This window comes from Rhinoderma darwinii, chromosome 2, assembly GCF_050947455.1.
Source record: "Rhinoderma darwinii isolate aRhiDar2 chromosome 2, aRhiDar2.hap1, whole genome shotgun sequence".
Taxonomy (NCBI): Eukaryota; Metazoa; Chordata; class Amphibia; order Anura; family Rhinodermatidae; genus Rhinoderma; species Rhinoderma darwinii.
In genome coordinates, this window is record NC_134688.1 from 215,736,920 (window position 1) to 215,749,844 (window position 12,925).

General features: G+C 43.0%; 1 protein-coding gene across 3 annotated transcripts in view; it reads right to left on the minus strand.

The window, feature by feature from the left end:
• AKAP1 (A-kinase anchoring protein 1) overlaps nt 1-12,925 on the minus strand; it is a 53,636-nt gene that overhangs the window by 8,004 nt on the left and 32,707 nt on the right. For all 3 annotated transcript variants that reach the window (XM_075852825.1, XM_075852826.1, XM_075852827.1), the window contains exons 7-8: nt 8,030-8,180; nt 7,312-7,379 (exon numbers count right to left, since the gene is read on the minus strand). In XM_075852825.1, coding sequence (XP_075708940.1) covers nt 7,312-7,379; nt 8,030-8,180 — 219 coding nt within the window. The remainder of the gene's footprint in view (nt 1-7,311; nt 7,380-8,029; nt 8,181-12,925) is intronic.

Here is a 12,925-nt window from a genome sequence, read left to right on the forward strand (position 1 = left end):
ATCAAAGCGATCGCTGCATCGAAGTGTCTACTAGCCTGTCGGCAACCATGATGGTTGCCACGGGCGCGGGTGCCAGCTGTTTGTCACAGCTGACATCATGCTCTAATGGCCAGGACCGGCAGATTAACCCCTTAGATGCAGCGATAGCTGCATCTAAGCGATTAGATCACACCCTATAGTTGCTAATGGCAACCATCAGCACTAGCGGGGGTTCCGATGGTTGCTATGGCAACCGTAGACTAACAATCGCTTCCTAGTACGGAAGCCTACTAGACCCCGCCGGGAGGCGAAGCCTAATCGGCTTGCTGCCAGTGAATAGCTGACAGCTCTAATATACTGCACTATGTAGGTAGTGCAGTGCATTAGAATAGCGATCAGGGCTTCATGCCTTCAAGTCCCCTAGTGGGACAAAAAAAAAAAAAGTACACGTGTGGCATCCCCACGTCTGTAACGACTTGAACTATAAAAATATAACGCTATTTTACCCGCACGGGATCTAAAAGCCGCATGTACCCCAAAATTATACCATTAAAAACTGAGGCCATCCCGCAAAAAACAAGCCCTCCCACAGGTTTTTTGACAGAATAAAAACACAAACAAAAAAAAAAAATATATAGAAGTTCTGGCTCTCAGAATATGGCGATGAAAAATGTGCCGTGTCTCCAAAAGTGAACAACATCTGGCAACATTTATCAGTGCGACAGTGCCCACATATATGAAATATTATTTATTTACCGGATTATTATACCCTGATGTACTCTGCAGATTACATATGCCCCCCACATTATAAACTGAAACACCAGCAAAACCCCAAACAAAAACCACCACTAAGCAAAATCTGCACTCCAAAAGCCAAAATCACCAAAATAGGCCTCACCTGTCATATGTCCACCGCTCAAGGCATTTATCATTTGCCTGGACATATGACAGGGCTTAGGAGTGAAAGGCGCATGTGAGGCCTATTTTGGTCATTTTCGCAGCATTAGCCCACAGTGGCAGGGCTCTGGGGTCAAATAGTAAAACAAACCCCCAAGTAGTGACCCCCATTTTGGAAACTGCACCCCTGAAGGCATTTATCATTTGCCTGTAGTTTACTAAATGGGGTAACTTCTCATGGTTTTACACTCTATTCTGTTACCCAAGGGAGCTCTGCAAATGCAACATCGCGCCCGTACACCAGTCCAGCAAAATCTGCGCTCTAAAAGCCAAATGGCGCTCCTTCCATTTTGAGCTCTGCCATGAGCTTAAACAGCAGTTTAGGGCCACACATGGGGTATTGCCATACCCGGGAGAAATTGGGTAACAAATGGTGTGTTTTTTTCTCCTATTACCCCTTGTGGAAAATAATAATAATTGGGGGCAAAACTTCATATTTTTGGGGAAAAAAAATAATTCATTTTCACTGCCTCATTCTAATACAATCTATGAAACACCTGAGGGATCAAAATGCTCACTACACCCCTAGATGATTACCCTGAGGGGTATAGTTTATTAAATGGAGTCACTTCAGGGGTTTCTACTGTACTGGTACCTCAGGGGCTCTGCAAATGCGACATGGTGCCCAAAAGACAATCAACCAAAATCTACATGCCAAGTAGCACTCCTGCCATCCTGAGCCCTGCCGTGTGTCCAAGCAGCAGTTTATTACCACATATGGGCTATTGACTCACTCAGGAGAAATTGCTTTACAATTGTTGGGATGCTTTTTCTCCTTTATTCCTTGTGAAAATCCACTAAAATGTTGCTTTTTTTTTCAAAGAATGTAGATTTTCATTTTCACTGCCTAATTCCAATAAACTCACTATACCGCTAGATAAATTCCACGATGGGTGTAGTTTCCCAAATGGGGTCACTTTTGCGGGATTTGCACTATTTTGGCCCCTCAGTGGCTTTGCAAATGTGACATGGCGCTGCAAACCATTCCAGCAAAACTTGAGCTCCAAAAGACAAATGGTGCGCCATCCTTTCTAAGCCCCGCTGTGTGTCCAAATAGCAGCTTATTACCACATATGGGGTAGTGCTGTGCTCAGAAGAGTTTGCTTTACAAATGTTGGGGTGCTTTTTCTCCTCATCTATTTTAAAAATGAAGAAATTTAGCTAAAACTCCATTTTATATGAAATAAATTTTCAATTTCACGGCATAATTCTCAAATTCTGCAAAAAATTGTGGGGTCAAAATGCTAACTATACCCCTAGAAATATTCCTTGAGGGGTGTAGTTTCAAAAAAATGGGTCACTTGGCGTGTTTCCACTGTTTTGGTCCCTCCAGGGCGTTGCAAACACATGGCGCTGAAAACTATTCCAGCAAAATCTGCTCTCCAAAATCGAAATGGCGCTCCTTCCCTTTGGATCCACGGCAGGGCTCAACAGCAGTTTACCACCACATATGTTGCATTGCGGTAATCGGGAGAAGATGCTTTACAAATGTTGGGGTGCTTTTCATTTATTCCTTGTAAAAATTTCTACCTTTTTTTTTTTTAGAAAAAAAAGTAGATTTTTATTTCTACAGACTAATTCCAATAAGTTTAGTAAAGAAACTGTGGGGTCAAAATGCTAACTATACCCCCTAGATACATTTCTTGTGGGGTGTAGTTTCCAAAATGGGGTCACTTTGGGGTGTTTCCACTGTTTTGGCACCAGAAGAAGTCTTCAAACCGGACATGGTGCCTAAAATATTTTCTAAAAAAGGCGGCCCCAAAATCCACTAGGTGCTACTTCGCTTCTGAGGCCAGTGTTTCAGTCCAGTAGCACACTAGGGCCACATGTGGGATATTTCTAAAAACTGCAGAATCTGGGCAATAAATATAAAATTGTGTTTCACTGGTAAAACCTTCGGTGTTAAAGAAGAAAAAAAATAAAATTTACTACCAATGAATTTTGGCAAAAAAAAAATTTAAATTGTAAAATTTCCCCTCTACTTTGCTTTAATTCCTGTGAAACGCCTAGAGAGAGTTAAAGCATTTAAAACAGCATTCAGAAAGTGTTTTGAGGTGTCTCGTTTTTAAAATGGGGTGATTTATGGGGACTTTCTAATATTTAACCCCTTAATGACCAGCCTATTTTAGACCTTAATGACCAAGCCATTTTTTACGTTTTTCCATCATCGCATTCCAAGAGCTATAACCTTTTTATTTTTGCGCCGACATAGCTGTATATAAGGTCTTGTTTTTTGCGGGGCAAGTTGTATTTTTTAATAGCACCATTTTGGGGGACATTATTTATTGATTGACTATTAACTTTTTTTGGGGGGGGGGGAATAGAAAAAAAACCTGTAATTTCGCCACTCTTTTTTGCGTCTTAAATCTACGCCGTTTACCGTGTAATATAAATAACACAATAACTTTATTCAGCGGGTTGTTACGATTGCAACGATACCAAATTTGTATAGTTTTTGTATGTTTTACTACTTTTACACAGTAAAAACACTTTTCTTTTCAAAATGATTTGTTTTTTTGTCTCCATGTTTGAAGAGCCGTAACATTTTTATTTTTCGCCGATGCAGTTGTATAAGGGCTTTCTTTTTTGCGGGACGATTTGTAGCTTTTGTTGGTACCATTTTGGAGTAGATGCGACTTTTTGATCACTTTTTATCACATTTTTTTTTAAGACAGGATTCACAGAAAACAGCAATTTTTCCATAGTTTTTTATAAAAAAAAAAATTGCGGCGTTCACCGTGCGGGTTAAATAATGTAATAGATTTATAGTCGGGGTCGTTGCGGACGATGCGATACCAAATGTGTGTAACTTTTTTGCTAGTAAAGCATTTTGTAAGGGGAAAAGCTGGGTTTTTCATTTTTTTTAAATTAACTTTATTAAACGTTTTGTTTACTTTTTTTACTAGTCCCACTAGGGGACTATAATATGCGATTCTCCGATCGCTATTATAATACACTGCAATACTTTTGTATTGCAGGGTATTACTTCCTGTCCGTTTAAAACGGACAGGCATCTGCTAGGTCATGCCTCCGGCATGACCTAGCAGGCATTCGCTCCAGGCAGACCTGGGGGCCTTTATTAGACCCCCGGCTGCCATTAGAGACAGACACTCGGCGATCGTATCGCCAGGTGTCGGTGGGAGAGAGAGGGAGCTCCCTCCCTCTCTCCAAAACCACTAAGATGCGGTGCACGCTATTGTGCACCGCATCGGAGGGGTTAAACGGGTGAGATCGATACCAATATCGATCTCACCCGGCAGAGCAGGGACACCCCCAGCCCTCAGTTGCCTTTAGCAGCTGAGAGCAGGGAGATTTGACGCTCCCTGCTCTGTTTACTTTATCCTGATGCAATGTCGTAAAAAGGCATATGCATCAGAATAAAGCCCGTTAGTGGCCGCCGTTAAAAGCCGTATTGGCGGTCACTAACAGGATAAGGCCCTCAAAGCCACTTCAGAACTGAACTGGTTCCTGAAAAAATAGCCTATTGAAATTTTCTTGAAAATATGAGAAATTGCTGCTAAAGTTCTAAGCCTTCTAACGTCCTAGAAAAATAAAAAATACTTTTAAAAAACTATGCAAACCTAAAGTAGACATATGGGGGATGTTAACTGGTAACTATTTTGTGTGGTATTACGATCTGTCTTAAGCAAATACATTTAAATTGAGAAAAATGCTACTTTTTGCACATTTTCTCTGAATTGTGTGGGTTTTCACAAATAAACACTGAATATATTGACCAAATTTTACCACTAACCTAAAGTACATTGTGTCACGAGAAAACAATCTCAGAATTGCTTCGATACATAAAAGCATTCCAGAGTTCTTACCACATTAAGGACACAGCCAAATTTTTTCAAATCTGACGTGTCACTTTAAGAGGCTCTGTCACCACATAATTGCCCCATCTCCTACATAAGGACATGGGCGCTATAATGTAAGTGACAGCAGTGCTTTTTATTTAGAAAAACTATTTTTACCACGTTAGTAGCGATTTTAGATTTATGCTAATTCGTTTCTTAATGCCCAAGTGGGCGTTTTTACTTTAGACCAAGTGGGCGGTGTACAGAGTGTATGACGCTGACCAATCAGCATCATGCACTTCTCTCCATTCATTTAGTCAGCGCATAGTGACACTGTTGTTCACTATGTGCTGTCTTATACTGACATATTAACGTTACTGAAGTGTTTAGACAGTGAATAGACATTCCTTCCAGCCAGGACGGGATGTCTATTAAGAATCACTGCACTTCGTTAATGTTTCTGTGGTATTTACAGCAGAGCAAGCGTAATCTCTCTGTAAATGACAGGTTACAGCGAGATTATGCTTGCTCTGCTGTAAGTACCACAGAAACGTTAACGAAGTGCCGAGATTGTGAATAGACATCCCGTACTGGCTGGAAGGAATGTCTATTCACTGTCTAAACACTTCAGTAACGTTAATATGTCAGTATAAGACAGCACATAGTGAACGACGCAGTGTCACTATGCACTGACTAAATGAACGGAGAGAAGTGCATGAAGCTGATTGGTCAGTGTCACACTCCTCTGTACAACACCCACTTGGTCTAAACTAAAAACTGGCCCACTTGGGCATTAAGAAAGCTAATTAGCATAAAGCTAAAATCGCTCCTAACGTGGTAAAAATAGATAGTTTTCTAAATAAAGACTGCTGTCATCTACATTACAGCACCCGTCTCCTTATGTAGGCGATAGGGCACTTATAATGTAGTGACAGAGCCGCTTTAAGGCCAAAACAGGCCAACATTTTAACCCCTTAGTGACCACTAATACGCCTTTTCACGTCATTTACTACTGGGCTTTAGGCTAGGCTGACGCCTTTTCACGTCAGCCTAGTCTAAGTCCTGCACGGGTCTCCCGTGCAGGCAGGAGCCGGGGCTCTGCTGTCTGATGACAGCTGAGCTCCTGCTCCAACGCCCGCGATCGAAGTTTACTTCGATCGCGGCCGTTTAACCCGTTAAATGCCGCCGTCAATAGCGACCGCGGCATTTAACTTTGTTTACAGAGGGAGTGCGCTCCCTCTCTCACCCATCGGCGGCCCGCGAATGAAATCGCGGGTCTCCGATGGGGTGTCATGGCAGCCGGGGGACTGATAAAAGCCCCCAGGTCTGCCCTGGACATATGCCTGTTAGGACGCGCCGGAGGCACGTCCTAACAGATTGCCTGTCAGATTTACACTGACAGGCAATAATCTCTGGTATACGAAGTATACCAGAGCATTATAGCAGCGATCGGAACATCGCACAGTAAAGTCCCCTAGTGGGACTAATAAAATCAATCAAAGTGAAATAAAGATTATTAATAAAAAGTACAGTAAAAAAATAAATAAAACCATTTTTTTCCATAAAAAGTGGTTTTATTTAGTAAAAGTGTAAAAAAAAAAAAAAAGTACACATATGTGGTATCGCCGCGACCGTAATGACTCCATTAATAAAGTTAATATGTCATTTAAACCGCAAAGTGAACACCGTAAAAAAAAAACGCCAAAAACTATGGCGAAATTGCAATTTTTTTCCATTGCCCCCCAAAAAAGTCATAATAAAAATGAATCAATAAGTCCCATGTACCCCAAAACAGTACCACTCAAAACTACGTCTTGTCCCGCAGAAAACAAGCCCAAAAAATCACTACATTGATGGAAAAATAAAAAAATTACGGCTCTTGGAAAGCGACGATGCAAAAACAAATAATTTTAGTTCAAAAGTGTTTTTATTGTGCAAAAGTCGTAAAACATAAAAAAACCTCCACATATGTGATATCGCCGTAATCGTACCGACCCATAGAATAAAGGTAACATGTTAATTACATCGCACAGTGAACGGCGTCAATTTAAAAACGCATAGAACAATGGCGGAATTTCAGTTTTTTTTTTATAATCCCCCCCAAAAAGGTTAATAAAAGTTAATATAAAAATTATATGTACCCAAAAATGGTGCCATTAAAAAGCACAACTAATCCCGCAAAAAACAAGTCCTCATACAGCTATGTAGACGAAAAAATAAAAACGTTATAGCTCTTTGAATGCGACTATAGAAAAACGAATAAAATAGCTTGGTCATTAAGGCCTAAAATGGGCTGGTCACTAAGGGGTTAAACATTTCTGGTTGCGGTCAGCAACTGGAAGCATTTGTTTACTTTCAAAGGCTGAACACCAACCTAATCCTGTTGCAAAGCTAAGGGTTACCATTTAAACCCTGTCCTGACTCAGATGTGTGAGCAGCACTAGATTAGGTAGGGCTTGTAGTTGGAGAATGCAAGTTAACACTTTACTAGTAGCATGCAGAGATATTGAAAAGCTGCATAACTCCTGTGGCAATGGGTCATGTTTCTATAGTTCAGTTTGATGTAGAAATTCACCTGCAAGGGGAATCACATTGTCTAGAAGAACCTCTGCACCTTGGAAGGGTAGTGTAACAAAATCTGACCTGGAGAGACGGAAAATAAAATGTTACATCTCTGCACTTGTGAAAGACTTACCTAGACATAAAGAACAAGACAGAAATAGTACAAAAATACATAGCACAGGGAAGAACCAAAAGGAGACAGACATACTATATAAGCTGAAATAGACAAAATTTGAAGTAGCAGCTAATTTTTGTAATCCCAACCATCTTGCCCGAACTGGATGCGGCCCTCTAACCAGGCGGGGATGGAGGACCACCGATCCCAATATAGGTGTGGGTCCCACACGGGGATGTGCATTTTTCAGACATTTATACTACTGTTATAAGGGCTATAAGCATGACAGCATTTAGTGTATGTTGTGGGTTGTATCCTGTGCCCCATCCTCTTTTCCCAGTAGGCACTGAAAACAGTCAGGCTGGCTCTACATGTTGGTTTTTTTATGCAAACCTCTACAAAAACACAGTGACCGCAAGGTGAGAAAACCCAGCCTCAGGCCGATGTGGGTCATTCCACAGTTTGCAGACGCTACAAGAAGAATGCAGCGAGTATTCCAGAATTTGACCACATTAACAGTGTTTAACAGAAAGCTCCTTTAATTGACTGAAGACCTTGCATTCCTTTCCACCCACATACCTAAAGTATTCTTACAAGTAACAATCTAGGTACTTACCTGATCTGTCGGAGTATCTCAATCTTGACTCTTTCATAACCGCCGTAGTCAACATACCGTATCTCCACTTCTTCAGAGTCTTTGTAATAGGCCACCACCTGTGCCCTCCACCAAGCATTATCTCCAGCTGGTGCTGCACAAATGACTCCAACTAAAGGAGGAAACAAATGACATGACATGACAGCTCTAAATCTCAGAACGGAATTTTTTAAGTAATTGAAACAACCTATGTTCAGAATATGAAGGTGGTCAACCATTAAAACATTACACATCTCAATTTGTACATGAAGTAGTGTCAGACTGACTAGAGGCTGTGGACAGGCAGCTTTAAGATAAATTCCATAAGGTGAATGACAGAACCAGATGATCTGTGTACGTAACTGAACTAGTGACAAAGAAAAATCCAGATATTCAGATGTATGCTCAGACACATTGAGCACTATGATGACTGAACCGCAATCATACAGAAAGAACAGGTTTCTAAACAGAAAAGGAAAAGGCCTTTAAACACTTAGGCCTTATTCACACGAACGTGTCAGTTTTGCGCACGTAAAAAAAGGAAGCATTGCGTTGCAGTTCCGTGTGACATCCACGTATGCGTTTTTTTTAAGCTTGTATGTGAATCTTGCAAGAGATCAGTCTTGTACTTGTCTGCCGAACTGGCAAGGGGACATGTCACTGCTATGGAGAGTAAGAGCTGGAGAGAGGAGAGCGCGCATGCACACACGCTCTCTTCAGCTGCCGGCAGACAAGGACAATAATGATCTCTTGCAAAAGATCAGTCTTGTACTGGTCTGCCGAACTGGCAAAGGGGCATGTCTCTGCTACTGACCGTGCATGCGCGCTCTCCTCTCTCCAGCTCTTACACTGTCCGTACCAGTGACACGTCCCCTTGGCGGTCCGGCAGACAAGTACAAGACCAATCTCTCGCAAGAGATCAGTCTTGTCCTTATCTGCCAAAAACTAGAGCACGCGCATGCGCACGCTCTCCTCTCCAGCTCTTGCTGTGACGCTGTCTGTAGCCGATTGGACAGTGTCACAGCCATGTTACACACCCCCGTGCCATTACACGCCCCATTGACAGTTCATGGGGTTAATATAGGGCGCCAAATAGAACGGCACCGATACCTAAATAACGGAGGAGGCTAGAAAAAAAAAAATGTAAAGTGCCCCAGGGTTTGTGCAGCCCTGCCTATTACATGCTGCACATGTATGGGCAGGTGAAAGGTCCTATTTAAGGGTATGTGCACACGATGAGAGGCTTTTACGTCTGAAAAGACACTGTTTTCAGGAGAAAACAGATGCCTCGTTTCAGACGTAAATGATGCTCCTCGTATTATGCGAGGAGTCTTTGACGCCTGTAAACTTGAGCTGCTCTTCATTGACTTCAATGAACGGCTCAAATTACGTTGCAAAGAAGTGCCCTGCACGTCTTTGCCGAGGCAGTCAATTTACGCGTCGTCGTTTGACAGCTGTCAAACGACGACGCGTAAATGACAGGTCGTCTGCACAGTACGTCTGCAAACCCATCCAAATGAATGGGCAGATGTTTGCCGACGTATTGGAGCCCTATTTTCAGACGTAAAACGAGGCATAATACGCCTCGTTTACGTCTGAAAATAGGTCGTGTGAACCAAGCCTAAGGCATCAAGCGTCAACCAAAAAACTGTGCACCGATTATACACATAGATAACATGTTAGGCTGGATTCACACGAGCACATTACGTCCGTAATTGACGGATGTATTTCGGCCGCAAGTCCCGGACCGAACACACTGCAGAGAGCTGGGCTCCTAGCATCATAGTTATGTACGATGCTAGGAGTCCCTGCCTTGCTGCCGGACAACTGTCCCATACTGTAATCATGTTTTCAGTACGGGACAGTTGTCCTGCAGAGAGGCAGGGACTCCTAGCATCGTACGTAAGTATGATGCTAGGTGCCCGGCTCCCTGCACTGTGTTCGGTCCGGGAGTTGCGGCCGAAATACGTCCGTCAATTACGGACGTAATGTGCTCGTGTGAACCCAGCCTAAAAGGAAATCAGTAACAGCACATACAATGGCAAAAAAAAAAATTCTCTTTCTGAATTTGTAAGGCAATACAGTATTAAAAATGGAGTCATACGATCACAAATGGCATCAGCCCGTGGAGGAATAGTAGTGCCAAAATGTAGAAACAGGCAGTAATACATACAATATAGTGACATTTGTATGCAGATTCAAGCATGGGGCCAGTAGGAGTTTAGTATGTGAACCATGTGGTAGCCATATGGACCATATGGTATAGGTCACAAAAATAGCTTATAAGAATATCATAAGAGAATACCCATGGGGAAGTTACAAGAGAATTGATCACATAATAGATGGTGAGAATCAGAGTAAGCATGAACACACCCCATAATGGAGGTTCCTCCACAGGATGACAACCCGGATGCACGTTTCGGCGATGCCTCTGTCCAGGGGCATTTAAATTACAACCATCCGTGAACTTTGTCAGTGCGGTCAATATGGTTTCCTGGTTTCAAGCGTTTTTTTGATGATTTTTTTACGGCCGTTTTTGGAGCAGTTTTTCTATTGACAATGAAAAAAAAGCTCCAAAAACGGCTCAAGACGTGAAATGCAAATTTATTTTTTTACAAAACAGCCGTGTAAAAACCGCCCCATGGGAGCGAAACATTTTTCCCATTGAAATCAATGGGCAGATGTTTTGAGACGTTCAGCCCCCTTATTTTCTGCCATTTTTCAGGGTATTTACGGCCCGAAAAACGGCTTAAAATAGGTGATGTGAACATACCCTCAGGCTACATTCACACAACAGTGAAAAACTGACGTTTTCAGAACAACGAAGTTCTATGGGTGTAATCACATGGCCATTTTAACAGCCCATGAACATTGGCTGTCAATAAAAAAATAGGACGTATTTTTGCCCGTTTTCACGGCCAGACGGTTCCCATAGAAGTCAATGGATCCGTTTTTACCGGACGTTTTTTAGGAAACAATCCTTGTAACAGCCAGTAAAAACTGGTCCTGGCCAAGGACTCCCCGCACACAGCGCTACTTTGAGCGCGGAGCAAGGGGAAGCCCTCGACATTACTGTCTATAGAAGGATAGCGAAGTCGGGCTTTCAACAATTGAATCCCGGCCAGATTATCTCAAGATCTCTGGCCGGGGACTTCAGGTCTTGTAGCTTGCACCACTCCATTTTGATAGCACCCCCGGCCCAAAGATAGTAAGCCGCAGCCCGCCCATCTCCGTAGTTATCACGCCACCATAACTCCACGTAGGTGCGGAATCCCCAGCGGCCAGACCCCGCTCTGGAAGGGGGATCCGCTCCTGAAGAAGCCCCCGGCGTCACTATCCATACCTTGACGTCACTGTCCATTTGTTACTTCTAGAGCGGAATCCCCAGTCCGCTCTGGCAGGGGATTCCGCTCTCCTGACATCACTGTCCAGATATAGACAGACGTCAGGGGCTCCGTCTGAGGAATCCCTGGCCAGAGGGATTTCGCTCCTACAGTGAGCTATAGTGGCGCTACCTACAGGGGAAACTGTGGCACTATTAGGGATGTCACGATACCAGAATTTGGACTTCGATACCGATACTTTGTGTAGTATTGCGATTTCGAAAGCAAAACGACACTTTGCCAACAGTAATAAAAATTAAAAAAAAGTTCTTGATGGAATACTGAATGTGTATATTTTATGTATTGAGACTTATTTTAATGTTTATTGTAAAACAGGTGTATGTATTTTTTTAAAATTTAATATTACTTTGTTTTTACTTTATTTTGAAACTTTAATGTACATGCATATATCTGTATGCCAGTACATTAGCCTGCATATGGATAGTACACAGGCAGTCCTTCGGACATACCTCAGTATGCCCTAACAGTAAATATTGTAAGACTGCCCTGGGGTCCTTCAATGAACCCAGGTCTATCTGGCCATATATGGTATGTCCCTCAATCGCGTCACAAGGATTCCTGTGATGTGATCCAAGGGCCATCCCCCCTTCTCATTTACCCCTTGAATGCTGCGATGGGGGTCTCCACTTTGATCGCAGCATTCAGGGGAATAACGGCAGAGAGAAGAGGTATCTGTGCCGTTATAGAGCGGGGCTGCGGCTGTGTAACACAGCCATTGCCCCGCACCTGACAATAAGTGCGCAAGTCAGCATGAGGTGATGCGGCCGGCGCTGCAGTAATGAGTGGCGGCACAGGCGACAGAACATTAAGGTGTTTTGCAGTGCGCCCGCCATGTTCTGTCTTCAGTGTCGCCGCTCATTAGTGCAGCGCTGGCTGCATCACATCATCCTGACGGCGCACACTTGTCAGAACTCAGGAGCGGGGAAATGGCTGTATTACACAGCCGCGCTCTCATACATTCATGTGTTACAATACTGAGCTGAGCGGCCGCACAGCTTGGTATCGAAATACATGAAATAACGGTATTGAACCATTTGGGGGTGCACAGTATCGAAGTTTCGATGCATCGTGCATCCCTAGGTACTATGTGGAAATAATCTACAGTAGGCACTGTGGCACTATCTACAGGGACATTACAGCACTATCTACATGGACACTGGTGATTTCATGGGGTTGGGACAAAAAAGAAGAATGAATTTAATAGCCATGAAAAACGGATGGCAAACGGCCATTAAAAATGGACATACTGACTGGAAATGGATGAAAATTTAGACACACAGATGCAAAACGGCCATGGAAAACAGACAGGTGATCAGTTTTTAATAGAAATTTTTTTTCCAGTCGTGAGAATGTAGCCTTAGGCAGCATGCACAATTCCGTCGGCCATTGTACAGCCGCTAATGACTGTTCCGTGAAACATAAGCCGCACACGGATGGCTTCCGTGCGCAGTCCGTTGTTTCGCGGACCAAATCC